This window comes from Taeniopygia guttata, chromosome 21, assembly GCF_048771995.1.
Source record: "Taeniopygia guttata chromosome 21, bTaeGut7.mat, whole genome shotgun sequence".
NCBI classification, from domain to species: Eukaryota; Metazoa; Chordata; class Aves; order Passeriformes; family Estrildidae; genus Taeniopygia; species Taeniopygia guttata.
Genome location: NC_133046.1, coordinates 7,322,630 through 7,343,592, shown reverse-complemented (window position 1 = coordinate 7,343,592; position 20,963 = coordinate 7,322,630). Strand labels below are relative to the sequence as shown.

General features: G+C 52.3%; 1 protein-coding gene across 1 annotated transcript in view; it reads left to right on the top strand.

Moving 5' to 3' along the window:
- Nucleotides 1-20,963, top strand: part of EPHA8 (EPH receptor A8) — a 52,950-nt gene that overhangs the window by 18,154 nt on the left and 13,833 nt on the right. The window contains exons 3-5 of the mRNA XM_030289291.4: nt 3,515-4,178; nt 16,690-16,845; nt 18,138-18,473. Coding sequence (XP_030145151.2) covers nt 3,515-4,178; nt 16,690-16,845; nt 18,138-18,473 — 1,156 coding nt within the window. The remainder of the gene's footprint in view (nt 1-3,514; nt 4,179-16,689; nt 16,846-18,137; nt 18,474-20,963) is intronic.

Here is a 20,963-nt window from a genome sequence, read left to right as displayed (position 1 = left end):
GCCCATGAACTGAGAGCCAGCAGTGCATGGTGCCTGCATTCTTAAACCAGTGGTACCCAGTGTCACAGAGGCCCCCTCCTGCCCACAGAGCCTGGAACTAAGGTGCAACAGAAAATCCCCTCCAGTCATGGGGATTCCTGAAGCAGGCACTTCCATCTCCCTTCGGGTACCTAAAGGGCCTACTGGAAGGTTGGAGAGGGACTTTTTGCAAGGTTAAGCAGTGATAGAATAAGGGATTATGGCTTTAAACTGAGGGAGGGTATATTTGGATTGGATATTGAGAAAAAAGTTTTCCATGTGAGGGTGGTCAGGCCCTGGCACAGGTGCCCAGAGCAGCTGTGGCTGCCCCTGGATCCCTGGCAGTGCCCAAGGCCAGGCTGATGGGGCTGGGAGCAGCCTGGGACAGTGGAAGGTGTCCCTGCCATGGCAGGGGATTGGAACAAGATGGTCACTTCCAATCCAAATAATTTCTCGGATTCTGTGATCCCAAAGGCTCTGTAACTCCTGGGACCTGGCAGGGCCTCTGGGACCTTGGTTGCCCTGTGACATGCTGGGAAGATGAATCTGTGGCATCTGAGCCACGAGGTCTGATAGCCGGCCTGCCCCACTCTTAGAGCACTTTCCCTGCAGGCCAAGTGTGGCATTTTGGGCTGGTCTCAGATGGGGATCTCAAGGGACCGTGGGACAGAACCGACAGTGCAGCTGCTGTGCAAAACAGGACTAAGTTTGAAAGAGTGATAGTGCATATGCAAACTCTCCAAATTCACGAGGTGTGGCTGATACCAACTGTTGCTGGTGCTTGAAGGTGGGCATTTATCTCCTGCTCTGTCAACTGGGAGGATGCTGCCAGCTCTGAGACTGCCACAGGCATGTGGGACATGGCAGCAGTGAGCATCATCTCCTCTGCCAGATTTGGGAGAGAAGTGAATGTCTGGAGACCAAAACCAACCAGACGAGCTGGAACCAAAGCATTTTGGTGCATACAATAACCTCATCTTTCCCTTGCCAGACCCTCATAGAGAGCCCTGACCCCACATGCAGTGCCAAGGGGAGATGGCTGCGCATTTTGGGGGACATCCCTGCTCACCTCCACAGCTCTGCCCTCACACTCCTCCCATGCACAGCTCTGCTTCGCTTCCCCTGGGAAACTCAGCAGGGAAAAGTCAGGAAACAGATGTTGTGTTAATTTGTGCTCAATTACTTTCGACAGTGACTTCCACCCCCTCGGAAGCACCGCAGCAGCCTGAGGTGCGGGAGGAGGAGCTGCTCTGCTCCGCTGGGCCTGCCTGGTGCTGCGTGCGCTCCCAGCCCCCTGTGCCCCTGACCAAGCAGCAGGGCAGGGTCCTGGGGGTCACAGCACCTCTGACAGACTCGTCCCTGGGCTGGGGAAGCTAAGGGCTGCTGCCCTCATCCCTCCTGCCAAAATAGACCTGTAGCCTGGCCCTGAGTACTGGGCATGTTCCTAGTGCTCCCAGGACAAACCTGGGCATTCCTGGGGATTCAGAAGACAATTTCTTTAAATGCATGACAAAACATTTTTCTTATCTGGGAATGGTTTCATTTTGACCCCCTTTGCCAGCATATTCTCTGTAAATGGAGCTGCTGCCTTTTCCAGGTTGTTTTAAACCCTTTAGGACAGAGAAGCAGTTTTCTCCTGAATGCATGTGAAAACTGGAGATGTGTAAGACTGCAGTAATTGCTCTCATCACCCTCACTTGAGCAGAAGGCATGACAACACCTCCCCAGAATTAGCAGGTCTGGGAGGACAAACAAGGACAGACATTCCCATCTGAGAGGGGAGAAGGGAGTGGACTGTTTTGAAGGTATCACTGATACCTCTTCTGTATCTCTTATGCTCTGGAGGTATGCTGCCCTCTCCTAGCTGTGCCCTGTCCCTGTGCTGCTGTCTCAGGGATCTTGTCAGTTCCCACATCACTGGGGCAAAGGCTGCAGGCTCACCTTTGAGCTGAGCATCCTTCTCTCAGGTCTGCTGTTCTGTGGCTAATGAAACACAAGTCACCACTCGCATAAGAAAACACAATTTTTGCCCTGTCAGAGGGTTTATTTAATGTAATTATAAAGCTGCCTAAAAGATTTGTTTTCCTTCTCTCTGCAGCATGGCTGGGGATTTACTTGGCTCCCCCAATGCCCACAGACAACTTGGTACATACTAGTGCCGAGGTGGGGGCCTGCTCCCTGCCAGCTCCCAGGCAGAGCCAGGACCCCGGGAAGGGGCTGGAGGGGATGCTGAGGCTGGGGGGAGAAAGGTGGTGATTATTTGGAAGGCAGAGGAGCAGGAGTGCCAGGGCCTTCCCCAGTTTCTGCAGCACTGCATCTAAGGTTGTCCCTTACAGCTGGACTTGGGCATGGGGGTGGGACTTCAAAGCCTGTTTCTAAGTTTGGGGAAAAGCTAGATGGTCTGAAGTTCTCCTCTGCTTCTCTTTGTCCTCCTCTTCTCTCCTAAGAATTCAGTGGTCCCAGACCCATCCATGGGGTGTGATTGGAATACTTGGTATGAGCAGAAATGTGAGCTAAAGAGGTGGTGAGAAGCCCCAAGTGCAGCGAAAGTCTGTGTGTCCTGGTGAGGTATTTGGTGAGAGTGGAAAGGGAGATGAGAGCCAAGACTGAGCCCCCAGAAGTGTCATGTAGCACCCAACAGCTAAGTTCTACTTGTTCCTCACCTATGGAACTTATATCCAAAATACCATTACTTCTTCTCACTTCCTATCACTTAAACCCACTTAGCATCCCTCCCTTATGTGACACCCATGTCCCTGTCCCTCTAAACTCATCCAGACCACCCTCCATTGCAATCCTGCTTGCTGCAACCTGCTTTTGCCAGCATCTCCTCCCCAGGTTTGCCCTGCAGCCACAGGTATATGGAATTTTCGCCCCTGAGCTGTCAAGCCATGAATGTCCCGGTTCCCAGAACCAGCTCTGATTCAGCCTCTCAGCTGTGTTGGGCACTGTGGGCTCACACTGCCACCACCTTGCAGGGAAGAAGAGACCTTTGAGCCCCCATGAATCCACATTTCTTGCTGACAGTCCTGTGCTCAGTACAGGAGCACTCTGGTATCCACCCTGAAACTCCTTCTCCAGATGGAAAGCACCCAGTTTTCTTGTGCAGGAGCCAGTGGAGATCCAGGTGAGCACAACTCAGGTGGTTCCCGCTGCTGCTGGAAATGGCAGACTGAGCACCAAGAAAAAGAACTTGCAGACATGAGCTGGAGGGTTTGGAGCCCTCCCAAGCACACATTACCATCAGCTTCTGCCAGGACCTCAGCTAGTGTTCCTTTCTGCAAGCAGGGCTGAACCTCCCACAGTGCTACAACTAGGTGTCACTGCCCAAATTAGTGCAGATAATAAGGGCTTCTCATATCCCTTTGCCCTGTGGAAGCAGTGACCTGTCCAGACACAGGAGCAGAGGGCTGGGAGATGGCACACACTCCTGCATGCTCCCTGCTCCCCCGGGGGTTGGGAACATCTGGAATTACCTGTTTTCTCTGTCCCACAGTGGGATTCGATCAATGAAATGGATGAGTTTTTCAGCCCCATCCACACCTACCAGGTCTGTAACGTCATGACCCCCAATCAGAACAACTGGCTCCGGACCAACTGGGTGCAGCGGGACGGAGCGCGGCGGGTGTATGCAGAGATCAAATTCACGCTGAGGGACTGTAACAGCATGCCAGGTGTGCTGGGCACCTGCAAGGAGACCTTCAACCTCTACTACATGGAGTCTGACCGGGACCTGGGCAGCAGCACCCGGGAGAGCCAGTTCCTGAAGATCGACACCATCGCAGCAGATGAGAGCTTCACCAATGTGGACCTGGGCGTGCGGCGCCTGAAGCTGAACACAGAGGTGCGGGGCGTGGGGCCGCTGAGCAAGAGGGGCTTCTACCTGGCCTTCCAGGACATAGGTGCCTGCATTGCCATCGTCTCGGTGCGGGTGTACTACAAGAAGTGCCCGGCCACAGTGAGGAACTTGGCATCCTTTTCCGAGGCTGTGACTGGGGCAGACTCATCCTCCTTGGTGGAAGTGCGAGGAGAGTGCGTGGGCCACTCGGAGGAGAGAGACACCCCCAAAATGTACTGCAGTGCCGAGGGAGAGTGGTTGGTGCCCATCGGGAAGTGTGTGTGCAGTGCTGGCTACGAAGAGCAGCGGGATTCCTGCATGGGTGAGTCCCTAATTCTTGCCTGCAGTGCCTGCAAGGGAAGGGGTGGCTGCAAGGGGCTCTTGCCTCTTTGGGGAAGGGCTGAAGACGGACACCTGCTCACAGAAACTGGGACAGTCAGTCTCTGTGGAGACCTAGGGCTGTCCATGCCTTTGCTGGCTGGCTTCATGCTTCCAAAATATGTGCCTGGTATGACTGACAAACCCTCTGGGAGTTCCTGTGGCTCTGACAGGTCCTGGTGCCCAGGGCAGGGCTTTGGAATGGGGATTGGCTGGCATCAGGACAGGGGCTGCTCTGCTTCCATCTTTCTGTACCATGGATCACTGGCCCAGAGATCCCAGCTCAGTGCAACCAGCAGCTCTGACTGGTGCTGAGATCTCTGGTGTGCTCCAACAAAGCACTACTTGGCCTCTCCGTAACACCCACCTCTGGAATGGGTTTAAAAGGGAGAAAAGCCAAAAGGAAAACACTGAGCTTTCATGGAACAAGGTCATTGCCTCCATCCCTCACCTCCGGGGCTGCTGCAGATCCCCTCATCCAGGGGTGTGGGGAGCCTTCCCAGGGGCCCTCAGTGCCGCTGGGCAGCTTCAAGCTGCCGACTGAATAAACTGTGATAAGGAAGTGGGGTGACCAGCAGCAGGCACAGCGATGTGTGTATACAGAGCACGGGCTCCCCGGGAGAGCCCTCCACACAGATTTGTTTGCTCTCTGTTTCTTCATGGGATGTGTTGAGGGGGAGCAGCACAAATATGAGTGTGGGGCCTTTGTTTGAGTTTTGTGGTAACGTCAAGTGGAGCATTTGTCTTGGGGAGGCTTGACTCAAGGTTAGGATGTCCGACACCAGACTGGAATGGATCCAGAGGCTGCTGGGACCCACACTGGCTCCTGCAGGTCTCCAGTTACAGAGTGGGAAGGATGAGCAGAATAAATGCTTTTATCTGAAACTTCTCCTGCCTGTGACAGTCGATTTGAAAGTTGTCCTGAGATAGATTTAATAACTCAGAAAAGGTCTTCCATCATATTGAAGAGTGGGTGCAAGAGGTATGTGGGGCCAGGCATGTGTTACTGCAGGAGGGGGCACTGGCATGGGCCTCCTGACTGGTTGTGCCAGCCTCACCACTACAAGGAGCTGCAAGTTGGCTCAGACAGACAAAACAGCCCTTCTTAATATTCCCCTCCAGCAGTCCTGTACTGCACATTCTGCCCCAGGACATCCCCACCCCAAAGGCAGGAGGCTGAGCAACGCTGTGGCATTGGTGCTGGCCTCTGCCTGCCTCATTTTCATACGATTCCTTGGACAGGTTTGCTCTCTCCTGGCAGTGAAGCTGTGGCAGAGCCCCTTCTCTGCCCTCCTGCCCATTTCTGGTGGGATTGCTCCTACCAAAGGCATGGCACAGGAGAAAGCGTGGTCCAGCATGTGTCCCCAGGTGGTCCCACAGATGGACTCAGACCCAGCAATGCTCTCTGGTAAAATTCCCCAAGCCTTGGGCCATCAGAAACAGGACAGAAATGTCACTGGACTTTCTCTGACCTCAGTGGTGTCTCACCCTCCTGCCTTCCCTGTTACATTTTTCTGGTTCCAGCACAGTTTGATGACCCGACATTGAGTGAAGAGGGGCAGCACCTCCTTTCCTACATCTCCTTTGGTGGGACAGCAGGACATATATTTACATATGAAGGCAAACAGATGCAAATCTCTGATCATGTGCCTCACTGGGGCAGAGTTAATTTTTCAGGCTGAAAAGTGCCTTTTGGGGATGATTTATAAGCCCAGTGGATCTGTTGGAGTTGGAAATTAGCCGTTTTAATTGTCAGGCAGACAAAAGCAGGATTCCAGTGGCTGTCGCCCCAGCAATTTTTCATTCTCGGTCACAGGGATGAGATGGTATAAATCACTCCTTGTGGCCCTAATAATCTTTCTATAAATATCAGGGAAATTCATTTTTTGCTTAAGGAGAGGGGGTGTGGAGGGGAAGAAATTAGAGAAGATACTTTGCCTCTATGGCAGTATTTAGAATATGATTCCAAATTAATTTCCTTCTGCCTTTCACATCCAGACGCCTTATTTGTCAAAGCTAAAGATATTTGAAGAGTGGAGGTTTCTTCCCCTCCTCTTTAACATTCATTTTTCTAAGGGCCTGCCAGAGTGATGGAAGACAGCTCAGGAAGCCACACCACAGCCAGGGCTGCTCCCAGTCCTTCAGAGGAGAAGTAAGGCAATATCACAGACCTGGGAAGGAAGAGGTGAGGTGGGATGTGGTGAAAGATGTGGAACATCAGGAACTTCTTTGCCTCTCATCCCCATTACAGAGTTGTAGAATCCCAGACTGGTTTGGGTTGAAAGGGATATTAAAGCTTATCCTATACCACTGTCTGCCATGGGCAGGGACACCTTCCACTTGACCAGGTTGCTCCAAGCCCTGTCCAGCCTGGCTTTGCAGGGATGGGGCTTTGCTGTCATCCATCATGTTGGATCCTTCGCTGCCCTTTTTTGGGGCGGGGGGGTGGGGTGGGAGGGGTGTCTGGGGTCTCTGACTCCTGCACTCATCCCAGCAGGATCCACATTTCGCCTTGCTTTGATGTCCTGCTGTTTGCCATAAGGATGTGAGGGGGCAGTTTCCATGGGATTGAGGGCGCACTGGGATGAGGATCATCTGAGGGTGCCAGCTGGCTTGGCACTGAATGTGTCACAGCCCCCACACACCAGACATTTGTCCCTGTACGTGTGCCTAATGCTTCTGCCAGATTCCTCTCCAGAGATCCCCCTTCTCCCCTTCTCCAGCTGGGACTGAGCACATGTGCTACAGTACCTTACTGGACAGAAATGGGATTTGAGCTGGAATTCCTACATCTATTGATGCCATCCTGGGCTCCTAATATTCCCACCATTTAGTCCCACAGCATCTTGTGCCGCAGCCACCCAAAGGATAAAACTCCTGGCACAGCACAGCCCGCTTGTTTTTCCCTCTGTTTTCAAGGTTCTGAAGGACTTTTCTTCCCTCACCCTCTAACCCACAACTTTGGACTGCTCTTTCCTCCTTGAAATGCAACAGTCCACATGCGACACATTAACGTCTCTTACACACAGCAAATAGCAACTGCTCTGCCTAAACAGCAGAATAAGCAAGAGCGGGAGGGAAAGGGATCTGTCCCAGCAATTTATTAGATAAGGAGACAATCAGCATAATTTGCCTTATTTATATGCAGCTGCTGTGCAGGACAAATGGATACCCATATCAATAAGGTCAGTGCAATTAGAGGGATGGGAAAGGGGAGACTGGTTGTGCTTCTTTGGGCAGGGAAGGGCACATAATCCACCTCCCCAAAGGCTGAGAACTGGGGCATGAGTACCCTTGTCCTGTGTGTGGATGGATGGAGAGGTGGACATGGAGGGTCAGGCAGGTGGGGGCAGTGGCTCTTCAACCACAACCCTCCTACCAGCCGTGGTCAGCCCCTCTTTGGGGAGGGCTCTCAGGCTCCTGAGCCACCAGGACCTTGGGTTTTGGTGGTGGTCCTTGGTGGATAGACCTTGGTCCTTGCACCATGTAAATCCATGGTCCTTGCATCAGGGTCCGCCTTCTGAGTAAAGTCTGAATTATTTCTTGGGCTGCATCTCTCACCAGCTATCAGTGAGCAAAACTTCAAGTTGGGCTAAAATCTGTTCAGCTGCTCACAGGTTGTACACGCAGAGGAGTTTGCAGCATCAGCAGCAGTGACATGGCTATAGATCATGGTGCTGCTCTGTGGGAGTTGACACAAACCAGCATCCAGCATCCAGACATGGGAGACCCCCAGGAGCATAGAATCCCCCAGGAAGGGTTTTTGTTAATAATCAGGTGGAAAAGAGGGCAGACCGTCTTTCCTGTTGTCAGAGTGGGTGGATGAGCCTTTGGCAGAAATGCCACTCCCAAAGAGCTTCTTTGTTGAACATCCATGGCTTTCAGGAGCTGTTCAGACATTTCTGTCTGAAGTTTGGAAACAGGCCTCTTATCCTCTGGGTCTTCTGGTTGCTCTGGCTGCTGTCCCTCCATTCTTGGGACCTTCAGTTTGGCTGTTCCCTCTAGATAGAAAATGGTGATGAGGGAGCAGGAACTGAGCAATTCCTAATTCCTGCTGCAGCAGCCCATTGGTACATGAGGATGGGTGTCTGTAGTCTGAGTGAGAACAGCCACCAAACACAGGTCTGCTGTGTGTGGCTGAACGAGGATCAGCCCTGGGTTAGATTTTACCCAGCTCTGCTTCAGCAAGAAAATGGCCTTTTTCCTCTGGACAAGAGAAGAGAGGGACACTGCCACTGCTGGGACCCTTTCCCCTCCAGCCCTCAAAATAAAGGAGAGGTGGGAACAGATGAAGGACTGCTGAGCTCTCTCGTGCCTCCTGTGGTACACAGCTGGTGGAAATGGATCTGGAGAGTCTGGTTAGCAATCTGGAAGCCAGTTAATTTTTTCCAGTTGGTGAGATTCATGCTGATGAACCAATCAGCAGATTTAATGTACCTTAAAACTTCCTTGTGGGCAACTTTAATCGAGCAATTAAAGCACTACAGCATTGCTAATTAAGAGGAGAAAATACCCAGCTTGGTAATTATGTGCTTGTGAATACAGTTTTGCATCCATGGACATTTACGAAGGAAGTCCCACAGCTGGTGGGGCAAGGGGGGAGCAGAGCTGTGTGAAAGGAGGGGAAACCCTATCCAGCTGCATCCCAGGTACTGTGCTGCGGGCAAAGCCTGGCAGAGGGGCAGGGAAAGCCCTGGAAACACCTGAGGAGAGACATGCCAGGCGAAGACACTGGATGGGGCTTGGAGCAGCCTGGTCTTCTGGAAGGTGTCCCTGCCATAGGTAGAATGAGATGGGCTTTAAGGTCCCTTCCAATCCAAACCATTTGGTGATTCCACGATTCTATGAGAATACCCTGTTATTGCAGCTCCAAGCACACATCTTGGAAGATGTTTCCATTTTCTTGGTGTGGATTTCAAGAGGAATTTCTGTGCAAGTCCCAGCACACACATGGCAGGCCCAAGCCACAGCCTTCCTGCAGCATCCTCTGCCTGCTGTCTGGGTACCAGGCTGTATGTGGCACCCAGAGCTGGTGGCACCAATGACCCAGGTGTCCCACACAGAGGGGTTTTGCCATGGGTGCACTAAGACAAAGCTTCCAAGGCCAGGAGCAGAAACAGTTCCAAAGTGGTGCTGTGGGAGTTATGCAAAAGTCCTTTCTGTGATGCCAGACGGGGGAATCAAAAAAAGTTGGTGACTCACAAGATTTTCATTGTAGTTTGCAAGGCCATCAGCTGCTCTGTAAAATACAGGGAATACTGGCTGGTGAGATCATGTCACCTCCTGGTTATCCCAAAGCTCTGCGTCCTCCCAAAAAAAAAAAAGAAAAAAAAAAAAAAAGAAAAAAAAATTGTCTTCCAAGATGCTTAAGCTGTGACTATCTAGGAACACAGAATCATAGAAAGGTTTGGGTTAGAAGGGACCTTTAAAGCTCATCTCCTTCCAACCTCCTGCCATGGGCAGAGACACCTTCCAGTACCCCAGACAGCTCCAAGCCCTGACCAACCTGGCCTGGAACACTTCCAGGGATGGAGCAACCACAGGTTCTCTGGGCAGCCTCTTCCAGGGCCTCAGCACCCTCACAGGGAAGAATTTCTCCCAGTATCCCATATAAACCTACTCTCTTTCTTTTTGCATTACGAAAGACTCCTTTTTCCAGAGGCTTATCCAGCCCTGGGGTGGGATCCTTGGATTCACACTTGTCTCATACCAGGACCTCCGACTCACTGTCACAGACCTGGCTTCTAGAATTGGAGCCCAGGGGTGCTGGGCTGTGTGTGAGTAGCTAATTCAGCCCAGTGAGATCTCTGGAGAAAGCAGGAGGCAGGACAGGGTGATCCCAGGATCTCCAGCATCACTCCCACCTCTAAAATGCAGTGGCCAATTGCATTTGCTTGGAAAACAAAACAAAGCATAACCCCAGCACCTAAACCCATTTATTTATTTCTCTGCTAAGGAACAAACAAGAAGGATGGAGGTGCCTGAAAAGCACCACTGTATCTCATCGGCACAACAATACAGGGTTTGTCCTCGGCTGAATATTTTGTGTGCCTCTTTTCCTCTGAGTTTTCTGTGTTTCGGCGCTGACAGAAATGAAGGGTGAGAATGATTGTGAGCTGTAGTTCAGGGTAGTGATGGGGATTAATCAAATTTTATTTGTGTTTAGGAGGTCTCTGTGGCCCTCTGAGAAGTGGTAAAGAGCAGCTGGGTTGTGATGGATGAGGACATTCACCAGTTTGGGAATGTGGTTTTTTTTCAGGGGATTTTTGTTTTGAACTCTTCCATAAAACTTGGCTGCCTTTGGGTAGTGAACACAGGCTGTTCCTCTGGATTTCCAGTGTTTTCCTACTTCCAGCAGGTACCTGGGAAGCTGTTGTTGGGGAGTTTGGACACAAAGCACAAGAAAGACCGGGAATTCGCACTAGTCCTTAAACCGGGGATGGTGTAACAAAGTGGGGGGTGGAGATCTCAAATTCCTCACCAGCACATTCAGAGGCTTGGTGAGATTGCCTTGCATGGAGAGGATTCTCCTCATCCCACAGAGCAGTAGGGCCCTGCCAGAAACTTGTTCTGCCCTTGGCAGGAGCTCCAGATGCCACTCACGGCACTGTTTGTGTGAGGGCTTTTTCCCCTTCTGAAGACAAGCTGCTGCTGCTGCCACTCCTCCAAGGAGCAAGATCCAAAGGCTGGTGGAGCTCAGCTGCACGGGGGCGAGGGCTGTGCTGGGCCCCCTCCTTTTACAGCTCAGCCCCTCTAACACCCACAGCCCTATGGATGTGCTGAGAGGGCTCACATGCCCCCCAGACTGCATTCCAGCTCCTGCCAAGGATGGGATGAAGCTCTTGGTGTTCTGTGTCTCCTTTCCTCTTTCATGCCTCGCAACAGGGACACAGATTTACCTCCCGCACTGTCACCTTCAGGCATGACACCCCTTCCTCTAGACTGTGTTTTCAGGGTCTGGTTTTGGTTTGGTGAAATCTGTGGGGTTTTCTCAGAAGCTTTGGATACTTCTGTCTAAAACTCTTTGAATAGACTGAGTTTGGGAAACATTTTTTTTCTAATTCTGGCACTAGGCTGCCTGTTTTCATTCTTCTCCAACAAGCTGTAGCCTTTCTCTGGCTAGGCTTTATAAAAACGCCTTTGCTCTGAGCATGTCAGGCTGTCTCACCTACACAGGTCTGCACATCCTCGCCTCCACTCCCACAGAAGGATGTCTGCACCAGGCAGCAGAGCAGCACTCATAGGAAACAGGGACTTGGGTGTTTTCTGCTTTTATTTTTTATTTTTTTAAGATGTGGGAGAGGCGGGTGTGTGTCCAACAGTACTGAAATCAGGCTGAATGGGGATGTGAGCAACCTGGTCTAGTAGAAACTGTCCTTGCCCATGGCAGGGCAGGGGAGCTGGATGATCTTTGAAGACCCTTCCAAACAAAACCGTTCTGGGATTATGGAATTCTATGCTAGAGGTGTGATTCTAAGTGATTCTGTGACTCTAACACCTGCTGATTTTTCTGTGGCAGCATCATGCAGATTTCCAGTTTGGGATGCAGCCAGTCTGTACAACTGTGGTTCCAGTTTTCCAGCACTGGAAGTGGAATTACTCCACTTGGAAGGGCAGGACCCTCATAAATACAACTTGTTCTGGTGGCAGTGAAATCTGGGTGTTACTGAGAAGGATGCAGGGTGTCCTTTGCTGTGCGTGCCATTTGCTGGGAGCCCCAAGCACAGGGTCTTGCTGGCTTTGCAAAGACTTAATGGGTAAAAAACTCATCCTGTTTCCCCCTCTGAAATCAGACTCAGGTACAATGGGGTGTGAAGTGGGTTAATTGTGAGAAGAAGGGCCAAGGAGTGGGGAAGTGATAAGAGGTGGAGTCTGGGGCGATAGGAGACAAGTTCAGGGGTGTGTAGTGGTGTGATGGGTTGTACTGGGAGTGGGAAGATCTGTGAACTGTGCAAAGGGGCTGCAAGGTGGGAGTGGGGCTGTGGACAGGCTAATGTGGTGCTCAGGGGCCAGAGGTGACCAGGGCTGAGGCAGTGTGGAGACAAGCAGCACAAGGAGGGCACGTGAGCACCAGCAGGGCTGGAGGACAAGGCATCATCTCTGGACCAGGAGATTACTGAGATCACCAGCCCAGCCAGGCCCCCAGACTCCCTCCAGGCCACTGAACAGCCCAGACCCTGGGCTGACCTGGGATTGCAGGGAAAGGGGAGCACAGCCCTACTAAAACAGAAGATTTTGGGCAATGAGGCAAATGTGTCATTTTAAGACATGACTTAGAATAACTGGCTTCTGTTTCAGTGTCTGTGTCATATGGGAGCTGAGATTTGAGGCATCATGCTGGAACTGGATTGAAAGGAGGCTGGATTTTCTGTGCCGGCTTGTGCAGCCTGGGGGGCTCTGGGACTGGTGCCTGTCTCTGGCTGTCACAGTGGCTGTGACACCTTTATTTCAATCTCTATCTCTTCCCAGCATGGCCAAAGGGAGATACATGACTGCTCTTCTGCTGCTTGCAGATGCCCAGATCTGTTGAAGGGTCAGGAAGGGTGGCACCAGTGTCACAGAGCTGCCCCATGTCACCCTCAGCCATGCCCTCACCCTGCCCAGACCTCCTGGGCAGAGAACAGAGCCAAGAGAGAGTGACATGGGGGCAGTGCTCACATTTGCAGCCCCACTGGGGCCCACCAGGGCCACCTGCAGAGCACTGCTTCCAGGCAGCCACTTGAGAGGGAGAGGAGCAGCTCATTCCCTGCTAGTTTATCCTTGACAGGTCCATCCATCATCTCTTGAGCTCTGCCAGCTGATTAGCAGATGTTGTCCTGTCCCCAGATGATGGAGAGGGAGTGAAACAAATGGACTGAGCTCCAGATGGCTGGCAGGGCCCTTCCACGTTCACTGTTCCTGAGACAAGCCTGTGCTGTGGGGTTCTTTGGGCAGGTGATGCATGAGAGTGGGGCTGGTGGGCTGGGAAAGGGCAAGGTGTGCAGTGCAGGGTGAGGGGATCAGTGGAAGCCCCATGGGATAGACCAGACAGGTCTGGAGTGATCACTGGGGACTCCCTTGTGTGGTACAGGGCTAGAGATGTGCTCTGCCAAGCACAGGCTCGGCACTGGGTTTTGTAGGCTCTGCTGGTGACACGAGGACCACCCAGGTGTCTGGGCCACAGGGACAATGTAAGTGTGCAAGTCTTGAGCTGAGTGGCAGGTGGAGGCTGCTCCTGTCCCAGGAGCACTGCAAAACCACACTGTGCATGTGAGAACAAACTGCAGGGACAGGCAGCCGGGGCTGGCATTGAGGACATTGCAGCACTTCTGGTGGCTCACAAAGAGATCTCACCTGAGATCCTCAGATTCAGAGCAAGGGTGTCAATTACATCAAATAGTGGGAATAAAAGAAACTGTCACCTTCCCCAGGGCTCCAGGGAGGGCACTTCTGGCAGGTGGCTATAGTTGACTGCCGTGAAGACAGCAGAACAGCCACTCTGCACCTCTCTGCTGGGTGGCTGCAGATTTGGGAGGCTTCTGTGTGTGCCACAACCATGGCTGTGGAGCCCAGTGTGTTTCAGGCCTGCTGCACTTGATTGAATTTTTCCTACTGGTCACTTCTCTGCTGTTTGCTCTTCCCAGAGCTAACCTGGGAGGTCCTGGTCTTACACATCTCACTGGCATGGCATGACAGAGCTCCAGTCCAGAGCCTGCCATCCTGTACTGAAGGCATCCCATACTATGTGCAGGTTTGAGCTGGTGCCCTCTCCTGTGCCTGTGAAAAGCTTTGCACACGTGTCCTGCTTCCCTCTAAAGTGGGCACTGAGACACTCAGAGGTGCATGAACCCCCAAGCAGTGCCTGTCACAGCACCAGGTGCTCCCCAGTCCTCCCTGTGTGCTCACGCTTCCATGTGCTGGGAGCTGGCTCCCGATGGCTCTGCCCTGGTGCACAAATTCACCTGTAATTTGTCATTTAGTATAATTTTCCCCTTGAGTGCATCTAAAATAATTGTGACTCATTGCTACAGGTAATTAATGGGTTTTTTACAGCATTAAATGCTAAGTGATTACAATTGCTCTGTGCAAAACTGCTGTGCTTCGTGTTCCCATCCTTCCTGCTGCCTGTCTCCTCCGTACCTCAGGTAGCACTGATTTCTCTGCCCTAATTAAATAGTGGTGGAGGGAACCACTCCAGTGCCTCTGAAGTCACAAGTTGCTGGTTGCTGCATGGATAGAGATGATGGTTTGCAGGTCCAAGGGACATTCACACAAGTTAAAGGCAGCAGTCCCTGTCCTGCACCTGCCCAGCACCAACTGGGGCTGTCCCATTGCCCAGCTCCCATCTGTGGTCATGCAGTCTTCATTCTTCCCCACACAGAAAAACTGGGAAATTTTCTTACTTCTGATTTATTTTGGATTTTGCTTGGGTTTTTTTCCACCAGCTGTCTGCCTCCCAGATTTGTCCCTGCATGAGAACAGGGTGCATCTGTGCTCATCTCAGTCTTACACCCAAAACCAATGGGCTGCAGACTGCAGGGTGCTGCATCAGGGGGCACTTGGCAAGGGCAGAGTTCCTGAATCTCTTGGTATCATCAGGACCAGTCAGAACCAGAGCCTGCCAAATGTCTGAGGCTGTCCTTGGGAGGTTTGCTGTCTAGCTGGAAATGGATAACAAACCTCCCCTGAAATCTGCATCCCCTGTGTTCTCTCCTCTCCTGATGCCCTTGAGGAGGTGAAAGGTGCCAGAAGAGCTGGGAAACAAAACTAGCCCCTAGCTGCTGCCATTTCACATCTGCCTTCCCTTGCATCCCCAAGTTTAGGCATTTCTTCTCCTTGCCCTGATGCCCTCTGGGGAGTGGAGAAGCAGAAATTTAGGAACAAAGTCTGGAACTGCTGGCCTTTGCTGTACCAAGATGTGACACCAGCCTGTGACACCAGCCTGTGGTACCACCTCTGGCACGTGCAGCACGTGTCTGTCCTGCCAGTGGTATCACTCCTCTGCTGTTAACAGAGAATTTGGTGCAAAAGTGCCACAGAAACTGGTGGCAGAGCCTGAAGAGGGACCAGCAAGTGTTCCCCACACCAGGGATGAGTGACTGGAGCACTGCCTTCTGCCATTGCTAGAGTAGCTCAGTTACAAAAAGGCCCTTGTGTCACTGTGCAGTGTGTGATAGGTGGAATATACTGATAGAACCAGTCAAGGGAGATCTGTGGCAAGGAAAGGAGTGTTATTAATAAGAAAAAAAATCAACACCTTGAAACAGAACAAACAGCATGGAGGGACACAGCCCACTGAGGATGCTGGATCACAAAAAAAATCCTTTTACATACCTGAAAGCAAAAATTAAGGCTGTATGCAGGTCTGGCCACTGGAGGTAAAGATGAGAAAATGAAGGTATTACTACCTCAGTGGGAAAAAACAGAGATGATTCAGAGTCAGGAATAATCCCTGAATCACTAGAACCGGTCCTGAAAGTACCTCATGAGTACAGGGACCCAGACAGAACCTACTTTCCCTTATTTGGAATCTAAGTCTGCAGAAGAGGGCAGATCCTTCCACCGCCAGACAGACACCTGACATGCCACATGTCACTCTTGAACAAATCGATTCTTTAATGAAAGACAAGGTGTTTGTTTGTGTGACAAGTGATCTACGTGAGGGGCTGCTGGGAGAAGGGGGTAGGATGAAGCAGAGTGATGGGTGTGGGATGAGCTCCTGCATCAGGAGGAGGCAGAGGAAATGCAGGTGGGTTGGACCATCAGAAAAAAACTTTTTTCCAAGGCTGTGTCATTTAGCCTGACTGTCCCTCTGCCTCCAGAGAGAGGGCAGCAGGCATGCAGTGCCTTTTTGCTGCACTATGCAACAAGAGAGGCTCTTGCCCTATTGTTTTGTGCAAGGTAATTGTTGCTCAGTGTGGCAGCACCACAGGGTCCTGCAGAGGGACATGTACCATGTCTCAGATGTGGAGGTATAATTTCTGAAACCTCCCACAGAGGTGCTTTTGGGAACCTGGGCATAGCCAGTGTTTGTGGCAACCACCATGAAGTGAGGACTGTGTTGTAAATTTGCTCCATAAACAGTATTTTGGAGTAGTTGCCAATAGATTTCCAGAGCTGCATGGTTTGATCCTTGCAGTGTTCTCTGTCCTGAGGGCAGAGAGTAGCTGGACAGCAGGCATAGGGACAAGAACACCTGGAGCTTTGCAGGCAGCTCCTGAACAGCAGAGGCACTCAAGTTTGCTTGTGAAGCAGTGGGGAACACGTGTCAGGATGGCAGTAGGTGCAGCTGGGGGAACAGAAGTTTCCACGGAGCCCAGTTTCCAGATGAGCAGCTGGAGGGGGCTCACCCAGGTGCAGGGGAGAAAGGCTGGTTTCCTGTGCACTTCATGAGAACAAAGCTGAACTCTGTGCTGGAGCTGTGGGATGGTCCTCATCCAGGCACATCCCTTTGACCTCTGCCCTTCTCTCTGCAGCCTGCCAGCTGGGATTTTACAAATCAGCCCCTGGGGACCAGCTGTGTGCCAAATGTCCCCTGCACAGCCACTCGGAGAGCAGGGCAGCTCGTGTGTGCCACTGTGACAGCAGCTTCTACCGCGCCGTGCAGGACCCCCCCTCGGCTGCCTGCACACGTGAGTACCCCCTGAGTACCCCCTGAGTACCCCCTGAGTACCTCCTGAATACCCCTGGCTGGCCTGTGCTGCACTGGGGCACATGTGGCATCCTTTAGACCCGGCTGCTACTCCTGGCTGAGCCCAGCCCTCTCCCCTGGCCCTGTACCTGCTGCCCAAGATGCTCCACCAGCCCTACAACCCTGGATGTCTGGCTGGCACGTGAGCTGAGAGCCCTCCTTAGCTGCACTGCCTCACTGCCTCTGTGTCACCCCCATCCTGCTGCTCCAAACACCACTGACCAGAGTCAGAGAGTCACAGAATCATTAAGGTTGGAAAAGCCTCTGTGTTTGCCAAGTCCACCCATCAGCCCAGCACCACCACCACGTTCACCACTAAACCGTGCCCCCAAGTGCCACATCCACACATTGTTTGGAATACTTCCAGGGATGGTAACTCCGCCATTTCCCTGGACAGCCTGTTCCAATGTCTGACTGTCCTTTCTTTGAGGCAATTTTCTCAAATACCCAATTTAACCCTCTTGTGGCACATCTTGAGGCCATTTCCTCTTGTCCTGTCACTTGTTACCTGGGAGAAGTGATGGAGCCCCACCCCAGCTTTCCTTTCCCAGAAGTGCACTGGGTGCTCAGACAGCCCTGGACAGCCATGGGGTCAGTGCAAATGTTGCTGTGCTCTCCTCCTCTGTGGGTGGAGAGTGACACCAGGGTTTGTTATATATCTTAGCTCAGCTTTGCAATAGACTGCTTTGAGGGGCCCTATTAAGAGGGGACAAGAACATCCCAGGGGGAGTCCTCCTTTCTGCAGTTGGTCCAGGAGGACAGATAGGTGTGGCATTGCAAGCTGAGGCTGAGGTGAAGGAGGGATATGCAGCATCTGACTTGTGTTTCCCTAAGGAATATCCACCCAAGTTTATTAACCTGCCAAGGAAATGTGAGTTCACCTTTCCCTTTAGGTGAGCATATCCAGCTCATCAACTGTGGCTCTCTCTGAAAATCTTCATGCTTCACCATTGCTTCCTGCTTCCCCAAGAACTAACATCAGCTCTTGCTGTCTGGCATTTGGCATCCTGATCCTGACTGCTTTACCTCCAAGGCATTTCACCCTGTGGCCTGCCTGTGTCATTGCTCTCTCATGTCCGGCACAGTTGCTGCTCTGGGCAGTTCCATGTCCTTGCAGCAGTGTTTGTGAACTCAGGTCCTGCTGCCCAAGGCACATCTCCATTGGTCCCACACTCCACCATTTCCAATACTCCAGCAGCCCTCGCTCTGCCTGAATGCCTGCTTCACTTCCAGGGCCCCCTTCTGCTCCCGTGAACCTGATCTCCAGTGTGAACGGCACCTCTGTGACCCTGGAGTGGGGCCCGCCCCTGGACAAGGGCGGCCGTGCGGACATCGTGTACAACGTGCTGTGCCGGCGCTGCGCGGGGGACGCGGGGCCGTGCGAGGCCTGCGGCAGCGGCATCCGCTTCGTGCCCCAGCAGATGAGCCTGGTGCAGGGAGCGCTGACTGTCACCAACCTCCTGGCACACACCAACTACTCCTTCTGGGTGGAGGCCGTCAACGGTGTCTCCGACCTCAGCCTGGAGTCCAGGAGAGCCGCGGTTGCCAACATCACGACAAACCAGGCAGGTAGGAGGAGCAGACCCACCCCTTGGCCTGTGGAGGTGATGCTGATGTTGCTCCGGCATTGCTCCAGGCAGTGTCTGCAGGAGCCAGAACCTGCCATAGCAGCGAAGGGCTGGTTTGGTGATGGGCTTGGGACAGCCAAGAAATGGGACCACTGTCCTCTATGCTGATGGAGGTGGGTTCAGGGAACTGGGATAGGCTGGGGACAAGTTGCTGCCCAAGGTAACTCCTACCCTTCTCTGCTTCTGCTTCATGGTGTCCTTTTTCCTTCTCCCTTCCCTTCACTTCAGCTTGCACACAGTGCTGGAGGCTCCTTTTCTGCAGGAGACAGGGGACACGGAGAACACTTGTTTATTGACAGGAACACTAAATGGAGTATGAATGTTTCATTTTTTGTCCCTCCCAAAGGGCCAGGCTGCAGTTCATACTCTGCTCTTACCTCACACCAATGCCAGGCCCCAGCAAGTGACAGGAATGTTTGCTGGAAAAAGTCTCTCTCATGCATGTCTCACCTTTGCAAATTCCTCACTCCAAAATTATCTTTCCTCAGGAAATTCCTCTGAGCAGTGCTCTAGCCCAGGTAGGATAGGACTTTGTTCCGTGGCATTTTTGCATGGACTACACTGTGAGCAGAGGGATCAGGGCAGGGACTGACCCTCCTTGTCAGTCCTCCTAATTTGAAATGAGCCCACAAGAACTTCCTGTGATTCTGAGCCTCTTCTGGTCTCATGGCAGGGATACCAGTGGGAGAAACTTGGGAGCTTGCTGGATAGCTCATGGCTGGCATGAGAACAGGTCCCTTTGTCACTAATGCCAGCCTGTAGCACTTCTGCAGCATGTGGAAACAGCTCAGTCCCGCTGGCTTGATCCCTCACAATTCCTCCAAGTACTGATGAGTTGCCTCAGCCTGATGCCTCAGATGGAGATGCTCTCAGGAAGTGCTGAGTATTTCTATTTTGACCACTCAGCTGCAAAATGAATTCTGAATAGGTGCTATGAAAGCAGCAGGGTTGGGAATTCAGTAGTTCAGCTACTGTGCTCCAGCTGCTGCACGTGACAGAGTCCTCTGCCCTCCAGGGAGCTGAGGGAATACTGCATGAGGGGACCTCCTGGGTGCTTGTCACCCTTGTCCCCCCAGCCCCATGAGGCAGATGCAGCACAGATTCCCTGGACTGTCTGGAGTAAAGGCATTGCCCATGCTCATGCAGTTTAACTGATTCCCACCATCCCACCCTGTCCCATCTCTCCTGCTGGTACAGGGTGCTCTGTACCAGCAGCATTTTCTGCCTCTCAGAAGAGCCAGCCCCCAAGAGCTAAAATTGCTGCTGCAGTCTCTGTGGCCTCTTTTGGTCTCTGGGGTGCTCTGGTGACATCCCTGCACTGCAGCCATATCCACTGCAGTTCTGTCTTGCCCAGAGATGCCACATCCCATGTTTCACCTGACAATGAAGCGCACAAGTGGGACCCGAAACCTTCCCGTGAGTCAGACCCTGTGGCTGCACCTGGCCATCACAGCACCCACTACACTCTGGGTAACTTCCAGTGGATATTTTCCCAGTAGGAAAAGAGGCTGGTGAGTTGGTTCCTCCAGCTCTGACAGCTACAGTTCAGGCATGGCTACAGGTACAAGAACTGATTCACAGGCTCCCAGCTCAGGACTGGGAAGATGACAAATATCCCAGGGCAGCAGAGAACCCCCAGGACAAATTTAGACTGGTGCTCAGACCCTGACCACACTTATCATCTCCCCTTTCCCTCTTCCCATGCCCTTCTCCCTTTACCCCAGGCAGAACAAGAGGGGACAGAGTGCTGTTAGGGATCTCCTGTCAGAGCCGTCAGCCCATTGGTGGTGAGCAAGAGGCAGCAGTGCTGCGACCTTCCAGAAGTGTCTCCAGTAACGAAGATGCTCAGTGGCACAGGCAAAAACACACACAATCACTCAAGCACACACTTCTGGCAGCTTTTGTAGAACCACCGACGGCAAAGTGGGAAGGGTCTTTGTGTGGAGTTCCAAGGAGGAGGTTTACTCCAGCCACGCACAAAGGGCATCCAGGGACAAAGACAAAGGAACAGTGGAGGGTCCAAGTTTAAATACGGGGGACAAGGGGGGCAGAGCAGAGCGTCAGGGCTGATGGGCTCAGGGCGATACAGAGGCGGGACAAGGGTGGCAGTCAATAGGGTGAAGGGGGTGGGACACTGCAGCAGAATGGGGCCAATGGGTAAGCAGGGAAGGGAGAACATTCTAGGCCATATGCATATAAGGAAAAAGGGGCGGAGAGGCCAACAGACCAACCAGGAAGGCAGAACCAGGGTACATTTGCATACACAGCAAAGCATCCTGGAAGACGCTCTGCTCAGTTGCCTTGAACAGGGGACATTTTTCCAACTTAGGGTCTGTCCATTCAAAGAGAACCATAATGGACACTTTTTGTGTGGGCCCACTGGCCTCCACAATCTCCACGACCTGAAACCACACTGGTCCTTCTCCTTTCT